Raw genomic sequence first — 26,423 nt, 5'->3', positions numbered from 1 at the left:
CAGATTTTTCTAAAACCATAATTTTGTGCTGGTCCCAGCAATGCTGTAAGCACCCAATTTAAAACTTTATCAATATGTCTTCACCATCAGTTCCCAACTGGCTTTAAACCAGTTCACATTCTCAAAGGACTTAAAGCCAAACCAATGTTACCTGGCGAGGTACAAAAACAATAAACCTGTGAGATCCTGTACAAGAAGATACAAACTGGGAAACAATTTGGAGGGAGCGTGGGCAGGCCCTTCAAGCCTTGATTTTTGGTTCCAAAATGAGCCAGTAAATCCACCATCCTTCTTTGGAAATAGTTTATTTACTCCACCTTTATTTTCTTTAACCTTATAATCTATCTTTTTAATTCAACAATAGGACCCCCTAGGGTGGATCCATTTAAACTATCTGTACCTCCTATACATGTTTCCAGCAGTCAAGCCTCCCTTTTACAATGGTCAAGGAGCTTCATTCTCTGCTGTACAGATATTGTATTTCATATTCACATTTAAACACCTGTAGAGTAAGTAATGATTAGTATATGTGTACAACCTATTATGCAATGTGCCTGTAACTAAGCCAAACCCAATCACTCAGCTAGTCCTCACTGGTCACATGACAATGGAATGCTGCCAAGTCTCGCCCTACTAATATATAAAGCAATGCAGGAGCTCACAATACAGAGCAAGTATTGTCAGAATGGCAGTGAATGTTGCAGGAACACTTCTCCTCGTTTCTGGGGTCACTCTCCTAATGTATTTGATTAAATGGTGGATGAATGTAAAGAAGAAGAAGTTGCCACCAGGGCCGACCCCTCTGCCACTTGTGGGGAACATTTTACAGATCAGTACCACTGAATTTCCAAAGTCTTTAGTAAAGGTAAGCCAGTATGGGAATCACTATCAAATAGTTTTATGACCGTTCTCACTCTTTTCTTCCCCCTTCCTATCCCCAAAGCTCACTTTTCTGACCCTTATCTGATTTACTTTCTCAATTTTATTATCCAAATATGTTTTGTTTTTGCTCTTTTCTCAGAGATTGTTGTCCTTAGAGATATTTGAACATTCTGCCAAATATATGTGCATCAGCAATGCTTAAAGCAGAGAAGTGGGAATGGACCCAGAAAAGCCTGACCTAAAAATGTAACAGTTAGTGAAAAAAATATCACAGGCAGTATTTAGATCTATTGAGGTATTGTAGGAAGAAATCTTGGTCAGGAAAAGATACAACCTGGTCTGCACTAATTGCCAGCAAAAAAGCCAAATTTACCTCTAATCAGGTGAGGGAGAAAATGGGAATAACCAAAAACATTTTATAGTTTAGGCAGAACTTTTTGTTCTTGAAAAATGATAAATTGCCAGACTGCTTCTCTTGGTTCCTGTTCAATCCTCTCCCCACACACTTCTTTATTGACCAATGAGGACCCCTTTCTAATATACACTTGCAGTCTCCATAAAGAGAACATGACACATAAAATTATTTATACCAGGAACTTCTTAGCCCCATTTTATAGTACGAAGTTAAAGTAAAAATAGGATCTAACTAAATAAAGAAATAAGAACCCCACCCTATGCATGCACACACCTAAGGCATTTGTAGGTTAACAGCAATCATGTAACACATATTTATATATATTCACCGGATTATTGTTTAAAGCATTTCCTACAGACAAAGTTGGGCTCAATTGTTAAAACAGGGAATCTGAAATTCTCTCAAACATTCCCTTGCAGGAATTTTCCAGGTCCATGTGTTTCAAAGGCAGTAATTGATTCCTACCAAGGAATGTTTGTGGGAATGTCAGATTCCATGTTTTATAAATTGCGCCCTTTAAGTATCATTATTTTTGCAACTAAACAAGAGCATGCAATATAACAGAAAAAAATTGTGGATGATTGGGTTTGCAATTAAATGTAATTTTGCATTTTTTAATCTTTTAGAAAATATACTATAGGTTTGAAAAAAAAACTTTAGCATAAAGAAATTATTCCTAAAATAAAAATTTGCAGCTACAATATTTTAATTGAACAGATTCTCTAGTATTGGAAAATGTGCACTTTAACATTTTAAATGCAATGTTTTTGCTTTTTTTTTAAGGGTATATTAGTTAGCAGGTAAATAAACAAAGTTTTATGGCTGCTTGTATTTACATACAATCTTTTATTTTAATAAACCTAATAAAAGAAAACCTGATACAAGAAAAATCCCTTAATATACAAAACATTCTCCAAAAAATGATTTAACATGTAGTAATCATCAGATACATATTGCAATATTGCAGAATAATTGTTTATTGTGTATCCAAATATGTATTCTGATTTGGTGGTATTCCATTTAGCAAATTCTGACATGTTTCCTGGACTAAAGTCTTGATCTTCATAAAAAATATTGTCATATTCAATTCCTAAAAAAAGATTTACAACCTATGTTGAGGGTTTTTTTAGGTACTTTTTTTTTCCAAAATAAAGCCTTATTGAAATAGCAAATAACAGTGTACAGTATCTTACATTTGCAAGAGATACGTACATATTGTCAAATACAATTCCTTTATTAGGTACTTTTCATTTCAATTGCACATATATTAAAAATGATTATCATTTATTTACAATTTCTCAAAAAACAGCAATATCTTCTATACATGTTATCTTCATTCATCAAAGTATTTCTGGTCTAACAATATATTGTGCCTATTCTCTTTCACCATATACAACTTTGTTCTTGACACATTTTACTTAAAAAAGCTTCATCAGAAGAATGACTTTCAAAGAACCTTCATATATGAGTTTGAATTCTTTGATATGCCACTACTATTTTTGTCTACCAGTATTCTTTGAACCAATCAATCGTCTCTTACTTTTAAAAACATTATTCAAACCATTTTTTAAGGTGTAATACAACCTTACATGGAAACAGATCCAGGAGTATATATTTAGTTCAGAGAGGGGGAGGCATTTCATCCTTCCTTTTAAACAAAAAGTTTGTTCCACTCCATCAATAGTTGTTCATTCTTCTCCATGTATGGTTGCAACAATTCTAAAATTTTGTCATGCCTATATACAGACTAAAACATTTAGACAATCTTTAGAATTACAGTAGGCCAAATTCTCATGGTTGAACTTTTGAACAACTCTGTACAACTCTGATTCGAAAATACAAATCTCTATCAACAGTTAAGTGAAAAATACGGACCTGTGTATACACTCTACATGGGAAATCATCGAGCGGTCATGCTGATTGGCTACGATGCTGTGAAGGAGGCTCTGGTTGATCGCAGTGATGCGTTTAGCAACAGAGGTGACGTTGATTTGGTGGAATTGATCTTTAAGGATTTTGGTAAGATGCTAAAACAAATATTTTCTTTACAGACTGTTTTGATATATGTGTACAATATAAACCAAATAAAAAAATGTATATTATTTTAAACTGAAGACACTCACCTAATTTGTAATCATTGTAATGGCAAGGTTATTTATTCATTCATTAAAAAAATTAAAGGTAGTCCCCTTGTTAAGGACATCCGACATACGGATGACTCCTACATAAAAAACAGGGCTTTCCTGCTCATTCGTGTGCAGGACGGAGGCTTGATGGGGAAGAGGGGGCGATTCACATGACTTTCAGAAGAAATCTTTTGCTGTTCTTCAACCTCTTGTAACTCTTTATTGACAAAGACAAACTCTGCAGTTGTTTTTTTTTTGCATATCAAAGCACAGCAGAAGTTAATAAATGTCTAGGCTCCATAAAGTTTTTTTGGGGGTTTGTTTTTTTGCTTTGTTTGTGATTAGCTCACAGTGAGGATTTTTTTTACAGTAACTGACACCACGCTGCCTAAAAGTTTGTTGCAACAAAAATCTGTCCTAATTGCATTTATTAAAAAAATGTACCTGTTCCGACATACAAATTCAATAAAGAACAAACTTATAGTCCCTATCTCGTATGTAACCCAAGGATTACCTGTATAGTTAAACTCTAGTCATATTTAAATACCTGACATGGAAGCACATACAAGGAACCCAATCTTTCATTAATTATTATGGCTAGTGATGAGTTGGTTAGAATTATAAACAATGTATGCACCCATTCCACCTGGTAGAATCCCAGTGTTCTCCCCAGAACTTTTTTAAGCTGGGTAGGAAGAAGCTGTAAGCGGATGGCTGCCCCTGTATAGTGACTCAACTTTTGGTAACCACTCAAAAACAGCTGGGTGGTTACTGAAAAGTGCTGGGCTGTGTTCCCAACTAGAAGGGTCTGGGGAGAACACTGGAATCCATTGTTTATTAGTGACAACATGCTTATACTGTTGCTATTGGATAGTAAGGGGTGGGGGGGGGGGCATAGGTACAGACATCAAAACAGTGATGCCATTGGTCCCTTAGGTTATTTATTCTAAAATTGCAATGTTTTCTAATAATTTAGAAACACCTGCTGTTTGTTTACATTAGAGGGCTGTAAAGAAAAAAATACAAAAATAGTTCATAATTTACTGATTAAAGTGTGTCCCTTTTTCAGAGTCTCAAAGAGCAAAATGTATAAAATCTTTCCATTTTGTCAGGGGTGGCCATGAGCAATGGAGAGAGGTGGAAGATACTGCGACGATTTTCCCTGACAACGCTGAGAAATTTTGGGATGGGGAAGAGGAGCGTCGAGGAGAGAATTCAAGAAGAAGCTCAGTATCTCAAGGACAGATTTATGAAGATTAAAGGCAGGTGGAATAATGCTAAATTAGCCTAGTGGTGGCCATGAACCCTCTTTTACATGGAAATATTTAATATTTCTTAACTGTCATAACTATTCATTTTTAACACCTCCAAAGTTTGCTATTGCTAGAGTAGCATCTTGAATTATATGCCCTAGCATGTGATTAAAAAATCTGTAAATTATTGGGGCTGTTATATGGACATACTTGTCATTTCCTTTGTTTATGTCAAATTGATGTATTATTGCTTTTACATTTTTCTGCTTTTTAGAGTTTTTATTCAAGGTCCTTAAACAACTGGATGGCTTGCTAAATCCTGAATACTGTTGTTGGGAAGGAAATTTCTGATTAGTTTTATTTGTGTAATACCAGATAAGCCAATTGACCCGGTTCATCTGCTAAGACTGGCTGTGTCCAATGTCATCTGCTCAGTTGTATTCGGAGAGAGATTTGACTATGAAGATAAAAGGTTTATGACCCTTCTGACACTAATTCATGAATTGGTTAACATTCTGGGCTCCAGATTAGGCCAGGTAAATATATTATATTTATTATTATTTATTGCAATAATTGTATGAGTGTACACTACACTTTAATTTATACTGCTGTCATATTCAATGCAGAAATAACATGCAAATTTTATTTAGATGGTACCCTTTGATGCAGAAACTAGACCCAGGTTTCCAGTGCTATAATGCCTTAGCATTTCAGCAAATCTCTTATTTAACCATTTAAAACATATCTAATCCCAAAAAACAATGTTTTACCCATTATCAGTCTTTAGATGTGTGGATAGCAGTAGTGTTCTTGGGATGTTTCACTGCTTAGTTGCAAACTGTATTGATTTTCCCACTGAAATATTTTCTCTCACCTGCCATTAGTGTGAAATTTCAAATATTGTGGATTTTCTATCACCTACAAAGGTCACCAGGACCTAGTAATTGCTTTAAGACCTATTTAATAAAATATATAGGGAAAACAAGTGTTCAGAGGTGAAAATCTGTGATATGATTGTGACAGTTTAAGTGACAGGCCTTCCTTGTGTCCACACATTATAGGACACAACCAGTGTTTTTTGTGTTATAAATTTAATGTAAAATGCAGACACAGAAATGTCTTCATTTTACATTAAACTTTTGAAAACTTTTTGACACTTTAATGTAAAATGTCCTTTATAAAGCAGTACCTGCACACCTTCTATAAAAAGAACACTATATGGACTTTTTTTACCTTCCTTGTTGTACACAAAGACATTTAAATCCTAACCCAACACTTGGAGATTTTTTTCCAAGCGTGGTTGTAAGTTAGAAAATACCATAAATATCAAAGATCAGCATTTTAGAATGAAATTTTTACAACATAATTGAGATTACTCAATATTTGACATCTTAATGCATTTTTTCCAGCTTCTAAACCTGTTTCCAAAAATATTGAGCCATGTCCCTGGCCCCCACCAAAAAGTTTTTGCAAATTTTGAAGAGCTCAGACGTTTTGTCATAGATATGGTGAACCCTCACAAGGGAACATTGGATGAGAACTGCCCACGTGATCTCATAGATTGCTTCCTTATAAAGATGGAAGAGGTAAGGTTGTTTTCAATACTTAGTCTTAGATCTAATCTCTTTCCAAAATTTAGAAACATTTTAGAAGAATATCTCAGCTTTTACTGCATGTTTTTAAGCACTGCAATGGCACCAAGTGATACTAAATTGTACCATTTACATACAATGGCTTTGTCGTACCTTTTAATGTAGTTTGATACCTGATGTTGTACCTCTTTTAATTAGGATATCATTATTAGTGGGATTAGTGGGGACTGGATGGGCAAAAAAAAAAGTTTTACTGACTGCTAAAGTGACTCTTAAATGTTTTTTTTTCAGGAAAAGAACAACCCAAAAACAGAATTTCATAATGATAACTTAGTAGGAACAGTAGTTGACCTGTTCTTTGCTGGTACTGAGACTACGAGTTTAACACTGCGATATAGTTTCTTAATACTACTCAAATACCCTGAGATCCAAGGTAACACCATAACTTTCTACCAGAACAATAAAGGGGATTGCCAATCAGTGGTTATTTTAAAGTTACATTCCTATGTGAATTGGAAATCAATCTCTATGCATAGAGTAGGGATAACATCCTTTAGAGATTCACATTGAAGCCAAATTCAGGTCAGAATGAGGACAACTGTATGTCAAATGCACCTATGAATAAATGATTTCAGAAGCATATCAAAATTATTTCAAACTGGTGCTTGTTGACAGAGGACCTTATTTAGCTTTTCATACAAACATTTCTAAGCAACACACAGTCCACATAAAGAGGTGCAAAGTGTGCCACTGCACAAGGGCTCCCGGCCCTCCTATTCCCACAGGGGCCCTGAGTCAGCACAGCAGGGAGAGAAGTCCCAAGCCATTTTTGCACAAGGGCCCAGTAATGGCAAAGGTAATGTTGGAATATACTATTTGCTTTACCTTAAACTCACTAGCCCATTTGTTCTATTTACTGGTTAGCAAAAATATTTTGCTGAATGTTTTCATTTCTTACAATTATTCTTTCCAGCAAACCCTGCCTATATTGTTGAAATTAGGCTGAATTACCTCAGCATGAGAAAAAAAAATGCAAAAGATTAAAGATGAACTCCCAGTCTTTCCTTAAGGGTTTAATAATTTGCTGTGTTTTTTATTTTGTGGCAAATCAAACACTTAAAATTTACCACTGATCTTTCATCACATAATCAATATGTGAAAATGTTTGACATCATTTCCTTCTCTGTGTTTCAGAGAGGATCCATAAAGAGATTGACAATGTAATAGGCAATGATCGGTGTCCATCAGTGGAGGACAGAAGTAAAATGCCGTATACAGATGCCGTCATCCATGAAATCCAGAGATTTGCTGATATTGTACCAGCAGGGGTAATCCATGCAACCAGCAAAGACACCACATTTAGAGGATATCACATTCCAAAGGTGCACTTTTCAGAGTTTTAAAATGGTCTGAGATATTTATGTCCTTTGTCTGTTTATCTTAAAGGGTATTTTATTAGATTAAATTTTAAAAAATCCTGGCATTAGATTAGTATACTTTATGAGAATGACAGGTCCTGAAGTACAGGACCCTGGGAGGGGGCAAGGTGAGCATAAACAGAGATGTCATACTCTGTTGGATTTATTTTTTTTTTCATTTTCAATAGATTGTAAATAGATTTTTCAAATAATATGATATGTCAATGCAATTAAATAGTTCTGATACAACAGTAAGGGGGTCACAAAATGAACAACGGCCACAAAAAGAGGTTAACAAAAACATCACAAAGCAAGTTAAGTAACACATAACAAACCAAGCTGTACAATAGGTAGAAGACAGAAATACACATTGAGTGAGTGAATCTCATAGCACAAGGTAGAAAAATCGTGGCTCCTTGCAGTCCTGAAGCTTAACATTGAGTCTAATATAATTTTGCAAAACATGTATTGAAAAGAAAACCAGGATGTGTGCTTTCAGCAGCCAATGTTTTGAAACGCAAAATCCAAAACTAATGGATTTTGGAACACGTCCACCATATATGAAAAAGTGAACTAGCAGTCAGGCAACCCTGGAAACATGTGCTACTTGTAGAGTGGGCAAACTTTTGGAGCCTAGCAGGTACCATATTTCAGCACAACACAAAAGCATATATTTGGCTTCTTTGGCTGTAGCATTGGAATAAGATAGACTTCCAAATTGTCTTTCATCTGTCAGGGCCTAGGGTCTAATTGAGGTCCTTCTCCCATTGCATAGCATACGAAAATTGACTTGACTAGTAACTGAAAGGTTATTTACCAGGGCAATAACTCTTTGGAGCCCGCTGACTGTAAATGTACAGGGGGGGTAGTAGAGGGGGTAAAAGAAAAAAACTATGGTGTATTTCTGGCACAAAGTTCCTAACTTGAAGATAATGGAAGAACTTTGAATAAGGTATTTTTGCTTGTGCTGTGAGAAATGACCTGAAGAAAATTACCTTGAACCCTGGAGGCATATCTTAGTTAAGATATTAGATGCCATTAGTTAAGTTTTTGTGATGCCATGCTTCACCATCTCAATGCCCCTGGATCCATCAGCCACCCCAAAAAACTGTCTCAATGATTTTCAAAAGTAGAATATTGGATCCCACCAGTTGACCCAAGTCTGACTAGAAATACCAGACTGAGTGGTGAGTGGTGGTAGTATGTGGTACTGTGTTAACCATTGACATTGGCAAGAAACAGCCTTGCAGGTAAAACTTTTTATTGACTAATCAATTATATTTAAAGATGCAAGTTTCAGGCAAGGAAAGGGTTTCTCACTGACACCTTTTCTTCATGTATACTCTGTTTGCGTGTGTACACAAATGGCCTGATTTATCAAAGCTCACCAATGTTGGAGAAGATAGACTGTCATGGGTGAACCTAGATGACCCAGCAAACCTTGCATGGATCAGATCCAGGGTGGAAAACATTTGCCCACTAATACCAAATTATTTTAAGAAACCCATTCCACCTAGGCTTGCCCCAGATAGTCTACCACCTCCAGCAGTGGTGAGCTTTGATGTTTCATTACATTTGTATAACATCTTTACATTCCTTTAAGAAGTTAAGTTTAACGTTTCTTAAAACTTGCACATTTTAATATATTTATATAACAAGCTAAAGAGATAGCCTACATTGATGTGTTTTTTTTTGTTAATGCACAATGCAGCTCAGAGCAAATTTTTAAACAAGCTGGGAAGATTATGCAGTTTACATTATGTTCTCATAAAACCTAAATCACTGAATGTAGAATTGTAAGGGATAAAATGTATAATTGTAGAGCTATCTTTATTAAAAATGTCATAAACTGTTTGCATTCCTTCTAGGCATTAAAATACCTCCTCCACTTTTATCTTCTTCCATCTCCAGTAACCAATTTAATTCTTTATTTTTTAGGGAACTTTGGTGTTTCCAATGCTAACTTCAGTCCTAAAGGACCCAACACAGTTTAAGAACCCTGATAAATTTGACCCTGGACATTTCCTTAATGAGAATGGCACCTTCAAGAAGAATGACGCCTTTTTGCCATTTTCAGCAGGTACCGTGGTATAGTTAATAATAGCTAATCATTGTTAAATTTCTGTGGTGTCCTAAAGCAGAACTTAACACACCAATGTATCTGTATATCCAAAAAAGTGTCTTAGAAATATTAATATATTCCTGATCTAACAAAAGCTTGGTATTTTCTTCAGTGTTTTCACCTACTTTCTTTGCCATGTACACTAAATGTCTCTGGTTATAACATTTAACGGTGTGTAATCTTTCAAGCCCTCCAATGGCTGGTCTCATGGAGACATCTTCCCACTGATCACGGTGCTAATTTACTGTGAGATGTAAATACAGTAATTATAGCAAGGGCTCCCTGAAAATCTGAAAGATTTCCACCCTTCTAAAATGGTTTAGAAATGCTGCTCTAGATACATAACCCACACAACTTGCCAGTAAAAATTACAATTTGAAAAATGCTCAAGCCTATAGCAAAATATTTGCTTTTAGTAGTGTAGTCATTCTTGATGTATTTTCTTTCTTCTTTTTCCAGGAAAACGTGTGTGCTTGGGGGAGGGTCTGGCTCGCATGGAACTCTTCCTTTTTATTACAACCATTCTGCAAAGGTTTACTCTGGAGCCCACTGTGGACAGAAAGTACATAGAAATTACACCAGAGCCCAACACAAACGCTTCCAGACCTCACAAATACGAGATGCTGGCTGTTCCTCGCTGAGAAACCTACTATCATTGGATATCTTGTTCCTGCTTCTTGAGCATGTACCACTTTACAATTTGTAAACAATATTCCAATAGTCAATGCTACAAACAAAAACTACCTCGTCAATGGCACCTTCTGGGATCCTGAATTTAATTGAAACAAAGGACAATATTTGACTGATTTTTGTATGTTCATCCCTTGTTTGTGTGAAATTTCTCCCAGGATAAATGTTTGTATGTATTGCTAGACCTGAGAAGTGAATAAATTATTGTTAAATACTTTTGAATGTAAAATAAAGTTCCTGGTAGAACAAACTGATCTTTAATTTTTATAGTAAAGTCTTGGCAAGTGGAATTATTTCATTTGATGTAACACATCACTCCAGAATACTGCAGGACACAAATCCATAGCTTGTGATTCTCTATTCCATAGTACAGCAAAAAAAATTAAAACAACCCTTAAAGTAAATCTAGAATATTTTCTTTCAGTTTTTGAGTGGAAAGAAATGTTTGGAAGATCTGCCTGGGATTTTTTATATTGTCTCATTGGTAGACAAATCAGCAAGTCAGAGGCAAGCACATCAAGATAAGGGAAACACTGTTACCAGAACCCATTATCCCCATTGAACAATTTATCTTCCTTTTGTCTTCCTATTCTGATAGTGAAAAGTAGATTGAAGACTATGCCAGGAGGGAAGAATGTCTTATGTTGGTTTTCAATTTATGTTCACAAAACAAAACCTTTAAAATGAGCTGGGTAGCATCACAAAGCTAAATCAAAAAAGAACTGTGTACTCTTGGGTTCAGAAAAGGTTGTAAAACCAGGTCATTGGGGACCATCTTATGTCATTAAAGTGGTTAAAAATTTGTATAGCCTTCCTAAGCCTTGGCATACAGCAGAACAAAAGCCAAGGGCAAGACCCAGCCTGTCATGGTTGTATTGGGATGGAAAGGAAAGCAGAGCCTAGCAAGAAGTACAAAACAATACTTCTCAGCTGGGAAAAGGGTAGAACAATAATGCTAACAATGATAAAAACAAAAGCTAAAGCCAGGTACACACGTGCGTGTAACGATTATGCACGATTATTTTGAACCATCGTATTGTGCACAATTTCGTACATGCTGTAACGATATGATCATTCAAATATAATCCATCAATAGTGTACACAGGCTAGATATGATTGTTTGAACAATCCAAGAAGTGGCATGTATAGGAGAAAGTGTACTGCCATCCAGAGAACCATCCAGGATCACTGAACGACTGTACACACAATAGATTGCGAACAATCGACGTCCAATCAGATCCGCCAGGACAGTCATTCGTTTCCAGCATCAATCCTCGTTCATTGGCGTCATTGTGCACTTTTTTTGTTTACGATTATATGATGAGCGGACCTTAGTCATTCGATTCCAACAATAATTATTGCACGTGTGCATGTAGTTTAAATTTAAGGCTACGTACACACGTCAGATTATTCTCATCCAATTATCCCTTTAGGGCTGATTTGGACAAAAATCTGACGTGTGTATAGCTCTCGTCTGACATCATTCATGGATCTGCCCTGGCAGATCCACAAACGATCGTAATACAAGTGAAGAAGAGCAGTGAGTACATGAGCATAACAGCGCTGTATGTACAATGCTCCTTCATGCATCTTTCAGTCTTTTGTCACTGGAAAGGATCCTGAAAAATCCTTTCCAAAGACAAAAATATAATGTATGTACGTAGCCATAGAAAAAATGATCTATGGCCAAATTACAAGTTGCTGAGAATAAGTTGAAATTCTAGTACAGTCATGGGGTAGAACTTAGGTAAAGTTAACCTATGGTTTTTCTATGCAGGGCACAAAAACTGTTTTGCTGTTAATGTAACTCACCACTTCTTACACCTAAAGCATATCTAAATCTAAAAACCACAACATTCATTTCGTAACTAAATTCTTCAATTTATCAAGCTGGACTTTCAACATACAGTTAGGTCCATAAATATTTGGACAGAGAAAACTTTTTTCTAATTTTGGTTCTGTACTACAATTAATTTTAAATTAAACAACTCAGATGCAGTTGAATGCATGAATACAACTCAATGAAGCAGCAGCCACATATAATGACAGGTAATCTGTAATATAGTAAAGTTTAGTTTTTAGAATTTAGGCATTTGTTCTCTTTGCTGCTGGGACTGAGCATAGGCAGTTGATGGCTGCTAAAAAGCCAAGCACTGGTTCTGTTACATGAAAATAAGTCCAGTGAGTTACAAGCTATTTTACATCCAGAAGTTTGAACTAGTTTTCTTTACTCCTGGTGGTGAACAGAGCAGGGGGATAGGATCTAATAAATCCTCAGACATTCAATGCCTAGGTGGAAGCTAAACTATGGAGGATCTAGGCAAAGCAATTAAAAGAGTCAAGAAACTAAATAAACATTTATTAACATTCAGAATATTCTTCTGTTTGGAAGATGGATGCCATCAGCAGCATCCTTAATGATGTTGTCAGCATCTGAATTATTTGTCCCTTGAAAGCCACAAATATAAAGTGTCTCATAAACCAGGATATCAAAGTCTACTTTAGCCAAACAACCAAATATGACACAGATGCAAAAGATTATACAGGAAACTTTCAACCAACTATTACCTAAAAATGTAATTTTACAGCACATCCTTTATGAGAAAATGTATTGTAAGAAAATATTAAAAGTAATAAAGGAAAATAATGCACTTCGAATAGTGAAGTCCTCTAAAAACTTTTTATAATATAAACAAACAGAAAAAATCATACAATAAAAGTTAGCAGATTTTATGGCTCAGTCCATGGGTTTGCTATTTTTCTTCACTGCAGAAACATCTCGATAGCTGCAACATAGAGTTATGGACGAGGACTGAGGACAAACCCAGGACTCTCTTTTCCCAGAATCTGCTGAGATGAAGTGAAGCGCATTCTAAAAGAACAATGGTAACATGAGAGACCCCCTAAGACTCTAGCTTTCCCAGGAAACACCAATTCAGCATCTTGACCTCCCTATCAATGTCCATATGTACAATGCCATCATCATTGTCTGTAAATGTAAAATGTATATATATAATGGTTATTTCTGAGAAGTCCTCACCTAAAATGACTTTCTCCTTTAATGAACAGTAGAAGGTTCAGTCAGTCAATATGTGCACATAGATACCTAATTATACATCTAGATCTACAAGTAGTCTTCTTGTATCTGTCATATTCCTGACTCTTCATGGTCTGCCAGTCAGGTACTGCTGTCTATGTGCCCACTGAGGAACTTCAACCTCCCTGTCTATCCTGGTTTAATGGAGTTTAAGGACACTTAGTCTTGTGCTTGCATTTTGCTGACTGTCCAGTTTAATCTCCAAATAATTGTTCTTTCATGTCCATCAGTTACCATACTTTATACAGTATGTCTAAAGTCCGTGGGTAATATTTAGAAAAAAAGAAATGAGTCCAATACAAAAAAACATACCTTAATGTTGGACATAGGGTCCTTGAAATGTGCTACTGCCCTCTCCTTTTAGATTGTAAGCTCTTCTTGGCTGGATCCTCCTGTGTCATTTGCAACCCCTAATAATTGTACTGAGCTGCGTAATATGTTAGCCCTAATAATAATAATATTAATAATATTAATAATAATAAAAAATTACGACTTTAAACTGAGTAAACACTAAATTGACCGCTATGCCATTATGGTCAATGTTTTCTATATACATAATATACACTAAAGTTTCCATAAAAAATTACTCTTTCAGTAATTCTGAAGACTATAGCAAAGGATGTGATTTTAGTAGTAGTTCTTACTAATGTGTTTTTACCTTCTTTGTTCAGGAAATCGTAATTATTTTGGGGAACATTTTTCTTGCATTTTATTTTACTTTTCAGGTCCACTTAGAGAATGGACAACAACCATTTCTCTGTTTCGAAGCTGTGGAATGTTTTTTTAGCCTAATCATTTTCCCTTTCACTCCAATATATAACAATGCCTGTTTTTGCAAGAACATGTTTGGTTGGAAAGCAGCCAGAGTTCAAAGCTCAACACAAAGAAGAAAAAAATAATAGCTCGTATTCAGATATCCCTGGGAACTTGCTACCAACAGGATGGCTCTAGGAATAGGGACAACACTTCTGCTGGCTACTGGGGTCACTGTTCTGATTTACCTTGTGACATGGTGGAGAAGGATAAAACATAATAATTTCCCTCCAGGCCCCACTCATCTACCCCTGTTGGGGAACATGCTGCAGCTGAGCACTACAGAAATGCCCAAAGCTTTGGTAAAGGTAATGGATCTGCAGCTTACATTTATATTGGTTAATATAGTGAAAAGGGTGTTGTTATGCAGTTTTATACTACTGTCACATTAATACTGTTTTTTGCACCTCTGCAACTACTTTAATTTTTTTTTTGTTACTTTAATACTGTATTTTTTTTACCTGCACATTCAGATTTTTTTGTGATTGTTAGCAGTTTCTTGTTGCATGTTTTTTATACAAATTCTTTAAAGCATCATTGTAACATGTTAGTGGCATGTAGTGCTAGTAGTCTCTTAACATATGTCAGCAGTCTCCTGATTTGTCCATAGTTGTCTTTCCTTTTAATTTGCTGTTTTTTCATTACATGAAACAAAAACATCTTATCCTATCATGGCATACAGATTAGCGAGACTTATGGTCCTGTGTACACCTGCTACATGGGCAACACACCTGTGGTTGTACTGGTTGGATATGATGCGGTGAAGGAGGCATTGGTTGATCGCAGTGATGTGTTTAGCAACAGAGGAGAATTGGAGGTGGCCACTATGTTATTCAAAACCTATGGTAAGTTTCAGATGTGAATGTGAGTGTAAGTTTCAGATGTGAATGTGAATGTAAGTTTCAGATTCACAATGTGAAATCAATAATAAATGGGTACACAAAAATCCTGAAATGTAACTTGATTGATCTGTACATTAAGTTATGTTTTAACCTAAAGCAGCCACTAAAATGTACCTGCTGTCAATGTACTGACTACAGAAAAACTATCCAATACTAACATCCTGATTTCTTAAATTTTTAAGCTGAATTTTTTGCCCCCAGCTAAGACCCATGCTTAGTTCCTAGAAATTTTAGTCTTTACTTAAAACGAGATGAGAATTACAGGCATACAAAAATGCTATTTAAGGTAACAGTAGACACTGTTTTTTGGCAGGGCTTTTTTAATCAAGTTAACCATTGCTCATAGGTTTGTTTTATTAGTAGGTATCTGGGTCACCTAGAATAACTATTTTCTTCTAAACTTTAATGAGGGGATGAGTTTAACTAGGGATGAGTTCCTCGAACTTCAGATAGTTCCGCAAAATTTCGGCGAACTGATTTCGCGAACCCATCGCAAGATCGAGGAAATTATAGCAGGAGGATTCACACGGGATTCAAAGGGTTCCCTGGGAATCTTCCTGTTTGCAATTACTGGGGCACTAGAGGGTAATTAACCTCTAGTACCCCGGGATCGCACACTGTTCTCCATGAATACAGAAGAACTCTTCATTGAGAGTTCTTCTGCAGTTGCACTGTGATCCCCGGGCACTAGAGATTAATTAACCTCTAGTGCCCTGGGATCACAGTGGATTCTCAGAGCTGCAATCATTCTTGAAGCTCTGGGAATCCTTATTTGGCCAAATTCACCGCGAGATCAAGTTTTGAAAACTTGCTCGCCCATCCCTAATGTTGACTGCAGCCATATACTGCACTCATTTTTTTAGGGACACTATCAATTAAATATCTAAACAAACACTCTTGTACAATGTTTCTCTAGGGATTGTCATGAGCAATGGAGAAAAGTGGAAAGCAATGAGGCGCTTCTCTCTAATGACTTTGCGAAATTTTGGAATGGGGAAGAGAAGCATTGAGGAAAGGATCCAAGAAGAAGCCCAAAACCTAAGGGAACAATTCATAAAAGAAAAAGGTGGGTGAAAGAGATCAGTTTGTTTCTCAGCTGTCATTCAAAAATTAGTTGAAGTTTTCTTTCTTTACTATATATATATATATATGTAATCACGCACACATCTTAATCAATATTCCAGTCAAAAAAATCAAGCCATGTTATGTCAAAAAAAATAACATAATCAATTTGGAAAACAATGGTGGGATGCAATGTAGAAGGCCTTATTCATGCAAAACAGCAAGATGATCAGTCTAATCCAGTGTTACCTAACCTTAGAACCTTAGAGTTCCTCCAGGGATAACTAGGAGTAAGCAATTTGTGCCTCTAGGGTCATTTTGAGTGAAGCCATTGATCTGTTTGGCTATCTGACATTCTTCTTACTGGCCAGCAATGTAAGAGGCATTCTGACCCAAACACTAATGTACTGTGAGCTGTGGATATAGTAATTATAGAAGGGGTTCCCCGAGGACCTGAAAGTTATTTCAAGGGTTCCTCTATGTTAAAAAAGGTTGAGAAATGCTGGTCTAATTGGTTTCTAGTTCAAGTTTCATACATTTCTTGAAGTTTCCTACATTCCACGTACCATAAACCCAATAAGAAATGCCTAGATGCCTTACTCTAATATAATAGGGCTCTTACACAGGGACACATATATGTCAGGAGAAAAAATATGAGTGGGTTTTTTTGAGGTTTACCCTTATCATCCCTTATAGTCTATGCACAAGAAACACCCAAACATGCAAAAAGCCAGCTAAAGAGTCTTTATGTTTATAAAAAGAAACACAGAAACGTAAAATACATGATACAAATGTGCCTATACACGAGATTTCATCTAGAAACAATAAACAGGTCCCCTTGCTGCCTAGTAAAGCTATGCCTGCAGGAAATTTGTATTGTAATCTGTGCTCGATTTATTCTCCTTTTTTAAATGATGTATGGGGTGTAGACCTTTGAAGACTGACTTGCCTATTGTGTTTAATACAGACAACCCATTTGACCCAACCTATCTGCTGGGATTGGCCGTTTCCAATGTAATCTGCTCCGTTGTGTTTGGGAAGAGATTTGGCTATGAGGACAAGAAATTTATGACCCTTCTGCATTACATCAGTGAGATCATGAGGGGAATGAATTCACGATCTGGTCAGGTATAAAAACACATAGTAGGCAAATATTCTTGGGCAAACAATAGTGTGCTATAACTTTACAACATATTTTATTATATTGTTTCTAGTTACCTAAAGAAATTAAATAACTGCCATCTGGTCTATTGGCTTGATTAGGAACTAGTCTGGGTTTATGGTTAGCACCTGATGAACTAGAAAAGAGTTGTGTTGAACCTACCAAAATTCATATATGTACTCTTACCTATGTAGAAATACACCTTTATGTTTGTGTGTGTATTTTCAGCTTTAATCTCTTTACCCAAATTTTATTTTAAATATGGTGGATACATCACCTTAATTCCACTTTAGACACTATAATTTGGAGCAATTGCTGGTAGATTTCAATGAATGCCAACTTCTTAGATGCTTCCAAAACATAATAATCCAATTGGATATTTATTAGCTGCTCTAGTGGTGCAGACATTATTGTCATTTTTGAATTTAGACTGATTGAGATAGTCATGCATCTCGTACTCAACATTTTGATATTGGATGATAAAAATGGATGTCTGTTTTCCCTATTCAAGTGATGTGAAAACTATATCTGAGCTGAGAGAGGCTGCCGAGTAGAAATCTTTGGCTAGTACCCTGTCAAGTTATATTATAAACTTTACTGAATGGGCTGCCAAGTTAGGTTCACCACCCCAAAACAAACTTTTGTACAGACACAGGAGTAAAATTTCCCAGTCCCCTGGACTAGTCTTCCTTTATTTGACATTCTACAGTGAGCACAGCTAAAGTTAGATATAAACACTGAAAAAATTTAGAGCAGGTTTACCTTTGACCATTCTGCAATAAAACCATACCTTTGTTTTAGATTCTGAGCATGTTTCCAAACTTGATGAGCAAGCTTCCTGGACCCCATCAGAAATTGTTCAGCTACTTTGAAAAGCTTAGGGAGTTTTTGAGGGAATCGGTGAAGGCGCACCAAGAAGTCCTGGATGAGAACTGTCCACAGGATTTCATTGACTGTTTTCTTATAAAGATGGTAGAGGTAAGTGCAAGAATTGTCTGAAAGTGGAGACAGAAGAATATGTTTATTTTTCTTTTAATTGTTTATAGAAGACTTGCACTAATTTTTTAGCAAATGGAATCTACAGAATATTAGCAGAAGGATACAACCTATGTATGGACATGAGGTTTTTACAATAATCTGTTTAATTTTACACAACTACCTTTTTTAAAATTATATAGTTATGGGTTATCTAGTAATGGATTTTAGATGTACATTTATTCAGCAAGGCTACCAACGTTTTCATAATATACAGATATTCACTGCAGTATGCACTTAAAAGTTTGTATATGAATTAAAACTGCAAAAACTAAAAGAAACATGTTAAAATGTTTTTTTACAACAAAATCTATAGGTGTGAACACATACATGTTGTATAATCTTTCTAGGGCTCATCATACATAGGAGGGAGGGCAGAATGGTAATAAATGCCTACAGACAACAATGAAGCGTGGTAAAGGAACTGATGCTCTTATGAAGGCAAAGAATAGTTATGTCAAATATTTTTTCTGTTCGTTCTTTTTCCATTGGTGTTTAAAAAAACAAAAACAAAAAGCTAACAACACACCTATTTATTAAAGCATTCTTTAAAGCAATTCTTAAAACCAATTTAATGGGGTTCAGTTGAAAAAAGCCTCCCAAACTTGTGGCCAATGGAAAGAATCCCTCCCTTACATGGGTGGCTAGAATATCCCTTTTATAGACACTTATAAACATAATTAGAGCCATGCAGATGACCCTACTTGTTTCTCCAGTCACCAAAATAAGTTTGTTTCTAACAATGTTTGCAGATAGCACAGAGGATCCCTTTTTCTGGAACACTTGTACTTACAGTTGTGTGTTTTTTCTTAAAGGAGAAACAGAACCCAAACACAGCATTTCATGAGGAAAATTTGTTGGGATCAGTACAAGATTTGTTCTTTGCTGGTACAGAGACTACAAGTAATACCCTGAGATACGCTTTCCTAATAATGCTGAAACACCCAGAGATACAAGGTAATATGACTTTATGAAAACAAGATAATGAAAACCGTTTTCGGTCCTTAAAAATTCTGAAATGGGTTGAAGGTTTCCACATATTTCAATCTTATCAGAGTCAATAGGTAGCCTTTCATTTCCATATGCAGGCTTTCTTTGACATGCATTTCACAAATAAAAAACACATAATCAGAAATTCAAAAGAGAACTTTTTTATGTTTATTCCATAGCTTTTTTTTATATAAGAACCAAAAAAGTTGTCTTTTTTAAACCTTTTGAAATATTATAATATTTTGTTTGATACTGGTGCAAGATCACTGCTCATGTATCAATACTAAACAATAATAAAGTACCATACTAAAAGTATATATAAAAAATAACTAAAAATGTTTTACTTACACTGGGTATAGTACTTATATGTATATATGCAAAAACATGCAGTGAGGTTAATTGGCATCTCTCCCAAAAAATTGACCTTAGATGACATTAATGACATATGACTATGGTAGGGACATTAGATTGTGAGCTCCTTTGAGGGACAGTTAGTGACACGACTATGGACTTTGTACAGCGCTGCGTAATATGATGGTGCTATATAAATACTGTGTAATAATAATAATAAATGCATATATTTATATGCACTTTTCTCATATTTTTTTTTAAATTGTTAAAAAAGTAACAATATACACCCACAATATGCATTTTTTCACATTGCGTGTAAGGAGTATTCATGATCACATATAATGTGATTTAAAAAAAACAAAACAAATAAAAACACCGTTGGTGTGATTATTGATATTTGAGTTTTTTTGATGTACATATCAGGATCAGTTCACAAAGCTAATACACTAGGATAAGAATACTTGCTCTAAAAAAAAGTGAGAATTTAAAGCCACATTGCTGGTCTCGTGTGTGAACATGATGTCGGATGTGCTAAAAACAAAAAGACATAAAAAATAACCAAACAACTGACCCTAGGTTTAGAAAGTTCCGATCCCTGTGTGACATGGTTTTCTGCAAAGTCATTTCACATGTAGTTGCAGTGATATGGTTTTCCTGATAAGCAAAGACATGTCACTCCAAGTTTTTGTGTGATATGCCATTGTTAATACACATAAGCTATTCATGATAACCAGGCTAGATGAGGTTATGAATGATTTACAAGTACAGAAGGCAAAATGAAAGATCAATTTTAGTGAGCCCCAAATTGGTAATTTTGTGAAAAAATGAATATCTTTATATATATATAGTAGATTTATAATAAACCTACAGAGCCTGTAGCACAACAAAACAAAAATTGAGTGAGGCTGTTTATTGTCTGCCTTGTTATCCCTTCTCCCTTCTTTCTTTTTCATTTTTTGCGCTGTTAAATACATTTTTTTCTTTTTACTTTTTTTTTTTTTTGCATTATTTGAACTATTAGTGCTGTAACCCTTTACCCCAAACTGGAGAATCAATGGGAACTTAAATACAATTGATTGCAATTAACTGCTAGAATTATTTACACTTATCCCAATACTTTTCCCCTATAACAGCTGTTAATAGCCAGGGTTCCTTCCGAATATACTAGCGGTTTGTGAAACTGTGGCTGCTTTACATCCCATTTGATGATACCTGCATAGTTTTGGGGACAACATTACTTGGTAGAGCCAACTGTATGACACTAATGATGTTTATAATTATCTCCAAAGTTGCTATTTTAGCACCACTGCAGTGTTTCTTGACCTTTTTACCATGGGGAACCCTTGAAATAATTACTATATCCACAGCACACAGTACATTAGTGTGGGAGGTGGTAATGCCTCTTACATTGCTGCAAAGTAGGAAGAATGTCTTCTAACAGACAGCCAAAAAAATCCTTGGTGTTAGTTAAACTGACCTGGGAGGCACAAAGAAAAGGGGGAAATTCTTTACACTACCACCTTAGTAGTTTTTTTTCCCACAGATCCCAAATAAATTGGCTTTAGCAGGGGTTCCCCAGAACTGAAAACATTTTTAGGGGTTCCTCAGTGCTAAAACTGTTCAGAAACCCTGCCCTATAAAATATTATTTTTCCTTAATCAGTTATTCAGATGTGCTATAAAGCAATGCAAATTCAAGCAGTTATTTAATTATAAAACAAAGTAAAATTTCTTGTCATCAAATTGGCAAGATGGAGTCCATTTGGCACAAGGCAATGTAACATGATGCTCCTCCATTTACATCCTGATCAGCTGTGTTGTTCTCTCCAAATTCCACATAGTTAAGCCAATTCTCACTTCCTGTTGGATTTCCTTCCTGAGGATTCACTGTTTGCTTTTTAGATAGCCAAGTTAATGGAGTCCAGCTAAAAAACACTAACTGACAAATGGCAAAATGAGAGCAATGTTGATTTCCAATGATATAGCTACAGAGATAAAAATAAAACTATGGTCATGCCACAATCTCACATGACAGAAGTAATAGGTGAAAATTTGATCAGTCCATTGTATTTTCTAAAGATACCAAAATCTTGTTCCTTTGCTCTTTTGTGGGTGTATTGTGCTGCAATATTTTAGCATATTGTGTTTGTTTTCCTCTTTTGCTACTAAGGGGTCTTTTATGAAACTAAATGAGAAAAATAATTTTTTGTTTTTCATCGCTGAACACTATAGACAGGTGATTTTGTTCCTATTTTCGTCAAGCATTCGTGATAAAGAGCTCGATACATTTGACTTATAAAACACAAAGGGTGGGGATCGGCATTAGGAGCCAGTAAGACCCCACTATATGCATGTGTGCTGATGGTTAAAATGCTTCAGAGAAGGAAAAACAGAAAGTAACCTAAACTTACCCTAAATTTAATACTTAAAGTGGAACCAAACCTGTGATTACTGACCTTGCAGGGTACTGCCATCTTCTTACTACTATTCTCCCTTTAGAAGATCTTTGGCCACCTTGATTGGCCATGATGTAATGACGTAAATCTGGGCACGTGCAAGGGAAGCCAGGGATTGATTTGGTGAATAACAAACAGCTTACGAAATTTTGTGTTCATAAATACAGCCGTGGGAATCCAGGGGCATTCTCGCTCATCCCTAGTTAGCACGTGTTCCGCAAACAAAACTGTATAGTAAGTGGAACTTTCAATACTTTTGCAGCTAAATCATTTACCAACTACAAATCATATGTGCTGGTTATTATTAGGTTTGTTTGAAAAGTCCTTGTAATGTATTTAATGACTTGTTTCAGAAAAGGTTCAGAAAGAGATTGACACTGTGATTGGACAAGATCGCCTTCCCTTTGTGGAGGACAGGATCAGGATGCCATATACAGAAGCTGTTATACATGAGATCCAGAGATTTGCTGATATTATTCCTGGAGGATTAGTACATTCTGCCAGCAAAGACACCACTTTCCGGGGATACCACATTCCCAAGGTAAAGGGAGGTGTTAGCATGGATGGGGTTTATGATCATAAAAGAATGTAATACAACATGCAAATATTTGCAGTTTCCTATGACTTTCAGTAGAATCATGTAATATTGGGCTAACTGAATAGATGGGAAGGGGGTACAATTTTTTTTTCTATTGCTTTTATTGAATGGTATATGTTTTTTCTAATACACAAACTGACTCTTGATTGCAGGCCCTGTTATGTGGTGAGACAGTCCTAATCTATGTACATACATCAGATAATTGTCTCCAGCGACCAATGGTTGTTCTCGTCTCCGGTAAAAATCTGGCATGAGCACAACGGTCCCCAATGTTGTTCATCAATCTGCCACATCAGCTTTTTGGAACACTCCCTGCTGCGTCCATTGCCCGTGGAGTTTAATAGTTGTGTACACAGCACAGAGAATTCCCAATGGCTAATGATTGGAAATTTTTTACTACATTTTCTATATATACAGCAATCATTATGTTGAAGAATGAAGAATAAAGAGATTATTTCCAAAAGAGCTTGTGCAAGATCTCAAAGCAAGTGTCTGACAAACATATACAAAATATAAGGTAATTTCATTTTATTTTACTTTTTTTTCCAGGACACCTTGGTCATTCCCACGATAACATCTGTCTTGAAAGACCCAAAATTTTTCAAGAACCCAACAGAATTTGATCCAGGGCACTTTTTAGATGAAAATGAGGCTTTTAAGAAGAATGATGCCTTTATGCCATTTTCTGCAGGTACTAGAGAATCCTGTATTGACTAAATGCAAGTACTATCACCACCACTGACACATTTATAGTTTTTTGTATTATTTAATTATAGCTATTTATGGTGTGGCCATATTTGATTAATGCAGGTATATATACCTACATGCTTTGTAGCTTTGAGTTCTCATTCATTTAGGGGGTAAGCAATTATGCAAGCTAGGGGAGCGTAAGTGCTTGTCACTAAGTCTATTTAGGGCTCATGGGGCAGGGTCATGATAGTTTAATTATTAACTGTCCAAAAGCATTATAAAAATCAGGTGTTCCCAGAGTACCAGGTCACTGATAATCAAAGGATTTCACAATGAAGCTTGGTTTTGTTTATAACTGATTTTTAATTTTTTTTAATATTTAAATCTCCTATAGGAAAACGCATTTGTGTGGGAGAAGGGCTGGCTCGTATGGAACTCTTCTTGTTTTTTACCACTATACTGCAAAGATTTACTTTGAAACCCACAGTGGATAAGAATGACCTTGAGATCACCCCAGAACCCAAAACCAATGCTTCAAGAGCTCGGAATTATACGTTATTAGCTGTCCCTCGGTGAAATACCCATTATACAACATCAAAGATGGTATCATACTGTGACTTACAACTGGCGGCCTTGATTATAAGTTTTTGATACTGTATACTTTGCTGTTATATGGTGCATTTATTGTTAGCCTTTATTAATTTTAGAGCTAGATGTAGAATCTAAAATCTTCAAGCAACACTTCTCAGCCATGAACAATGCATATAGTGAGGGTTGGTTTTAGGAAAAAATGGCACAGCATTCCAGCTTTCTTCACCGTTGTCATTTTGTCATTTGGGACCATGGGGAAGGTGGGGTAGGGCGGTGCCCAGTTTACTCAACATACCCTTCATACAGTATATTATTTTTATTTTGGATATGTTAGCCATAAAGCTTTTTTTTTCCATATGTCTGTATTTTTATGCTGTTTTTATTTATTTGGGTTGGTGTGTTGTGATCAACTGCCCTTCCCATCAAAAGTTTATTTAACATGCCTCAAATTACCTTTTTCTGCAAGAACACATCAGATGTGTTTTAGAGCCATTAAAAAGCATGAAAAATCTGTGAATTTTCAATAATGTGTGTTAAAATGCACATAATAAAACATACAGGTGTGAATGTGTAATAAAACAAAAGATGTTTATAGACATAAATGAGAAGTTTGGCCTAACTAACTATTATCAAGCACTGTTATATTTTAGAGGTTTTATAGGCATGAACATTCATCTCAGCGTATTATCTGCAATTAAATGGATAAAATGAGGGAGGAGGAGAACAGTATAGGGAGTATCCCCCAAAAATGCTCTCAATGAAAACAACAAGAGTTACAGACATTTTGTCTACTTATGTCTATTATTTAGAGTGTTTGTTGAGAGCTTGTAAGAGGAAGCTGTTCGTCCTATATTACCAGTGCAGTATGCATGTCTATCGAGCATGCTTCGCAGGTCAATATACTGAATTGGTTATTCCTTCCTAACTTTATAGGCCAACAAAAGCAATAAGAGAGTTTATTGTTGTAACATGCTATTTTCAATCAAAATCAATAAAATGAAAAAAAATTATCATTATGTGACTTTTTGTTGGTATAGAGAACAGAAAAATTTAAAAAAGGGAACATAAAATAAATTAATAATTGCATACCAATTTATAGTATTACCAGTTTTGATCCCTCTACATTTATAAATAAATGAAATAAAGAATCATTGTAATCAACTTTATGTATCCTGTTGCATAGCAAAAAACAAACAAAAGACAGCCTGCAAGAGAAATCCCTCACCTCTCCCATTTCTTATAACTATATTTAGGCTACAACACCTGAAAAATCCTCACAGGTAATACTTTTGTGAGCATTACTAACCTGCCTACACACCGCCATTCCTATTCCTTCCTCAGACCACTTTATCTTTATTATTTCCATTAATGACATGGGAACAGGTGAGTGTAAAACCTCTTCCTTCTTTGTTATATTTTGTAACTTTTTGGGCTCTATTTGTAAAAAACAAAACAAAAAAAAATAATCTGACATTTTCTCAAACATTGCTTAGTGAAAATTACTGTCATTGAAACACATGGATCTGGAAGATTCCCACCTAGGGATCTTTAACCTCCCTAGCGGTAATCCTGAGTGTGGCTTGGGCTGAATTTTCCATACCAAAAGCGGTAACCCCGAGCCACACTCAGTGTGGAATTGCCAGGGAGTTTAAATACCAGGCCGGCTAGGCATTTGCGTCTTTAGCGAGTGAACGCTGGGGACAAAAAACAGATGCCGGCTGGGCATCTACTCGAGTGTGTGGCTGGGGGACGGTATCCTGCAGCTGGGAGGCAAGAAATTTAAAATACCAAGTATTTTTAAATGTACCGTTTTACATTTAAAAATACTTTGTTTTCATAACACCAAGAAGGTTAAAGGAATGTCAGATTCCCTAATTTATAGCTAGAGCCCTTTAAATCTTTATTCCTAAAGTAATGATTCATGGGGAATACTTGTTAGTGTTAACGCTGCATCCCCTGGCAGGTGACATGGGATTACCTTGGGCATGAAATCTGAATGTCTCTATTTTTTTACATTTTTTTTAGAAAAATAGATATCATATTTACAAAATGTTGGAAAAAAACAAAGAGAGTAAACAGAAATTGAAATAAAAAACAAAACAATTGCATAAATCAGCAAATTTAACAAAACAGTTTTCTAAGGTCCAGAGTAAAGTCCATCAAAAAATAAATGATAATT

General features: G+C 35.7%; 2 protein-coding genes across 2 annotated transcripts; both read left to right on the top strand.

The window, feature by feature from the left end:
- The first annotated feature begins 685 nt into the window (after positions 1–685).
- On the top strand, positions 686–10,785 carry LOC140344149 (cytochrome P450 2G1-like). Its single transcript, XM_072431108.1, has 9 exons — positions 686–865; positions 3,154–3,316; positions 4,536–4,685; positions 5,052–5,212; positions 6,086–6,262; positions 6,560–6,701; positions 7,463–7,650; positions 9,625–9,766; positions 10,268–10,785. Exons 1-9 carry the CDS (start codon positions 686–688, stop codon positions 10,447–10,449), a joined length of 1,485 nt encoding a protein of 494 aa, XP_072287209.1. The 3' UTR covers positions 10,450–10,785.
- Positions 10,786–14,502: 3,717 nt separating this feature from the next.
- On the top strand, positions 14,503–25,254 carry LOC140344139 (cytochrome P450 2G1-like). The gene is made up of 9 exons (XM_072431096.1): positions 14,503–14,716; positions 15,091–15,253; positions 16,227–16,376; positions 17,340–17,500; positions 18,336–18,512; positions 19,385–19,526; positions 22,719–22,906; positions 23,513–23,654; positions 24,048–25,254. The coding sequence occupies exons 1-9, from the start codon at positions 14,537–14,539 to the stop codon at positions 24,227–24,229; spliced, it is 1,485 nt and encodes a 494-aa protein (XP_072287197.1). The 5' UTR covers positions 14,503–14,536; the 3' UTR covers positions 24,230–25,254.
- The last annotated feature ends 1,169 nt before the right edge of the window (positions 25,255–26,423 follow it).

This window comes from Pyxicephalus adspersus, chromosome Z, assembly GCF_032062135.1.
Source record: "Pyxicephalus adspersus chromosome Z, UCB_Pads_2.0, whole genome shotgun sequence".
Lineage (NCBI taxonomy): Eukaryota > Metazoa > Chordata > Amphibia > Anura > Pyxicephalidae > Pyxicephalus > Pyxicephalus adspersus.
This window is presented reverse-complemented; position numbering and strand designations above follow the sequence as displayed.

Coding starts and splice junctions, on each gene's coding strand:
- LOC140344149 (XM_072431108.1), top strand. CDS start 686: ATGGCAGTGAATGTTGCAGGAACACTTCTCCTCGTTTCTGGGGTCACT. Junction 866..3,153: donor TTCCAAAGTCTTTAGTAAAG/GTAAGCCAGTAT, acceptor CTCTATCAACAG/TTAAGTGAAAAATACGGACC. Junction 9,767..10,267: donor CTTTTTGCCATTTTCAGCAG/GTACCGTGGTAT, acceptor TTCTTTTTCCAG/GAAAACGTGTGTGCTTGGGG.
- LOC140344139 (XM_072431096.1), top strand. CDS start 14,537: ATGGCTCTAGGAATAGGGACAACACTTCTGCTGGCTACTGGGGTCACT. Junction 14,717..15,090: donor TGCCCAAAGCTTTGGTAAAG/GTAATGGATCTG, acceptor CATGGCATACAG/ATTAGCGAGACTTATGGTCC. Junction 15,254..16,226: donor TATGTTATTCAAAACCTATG/GTAAGTTTCAGA, acceptor ATGTTTCTCTAG/GGATTGTCATGAGCAATGGA.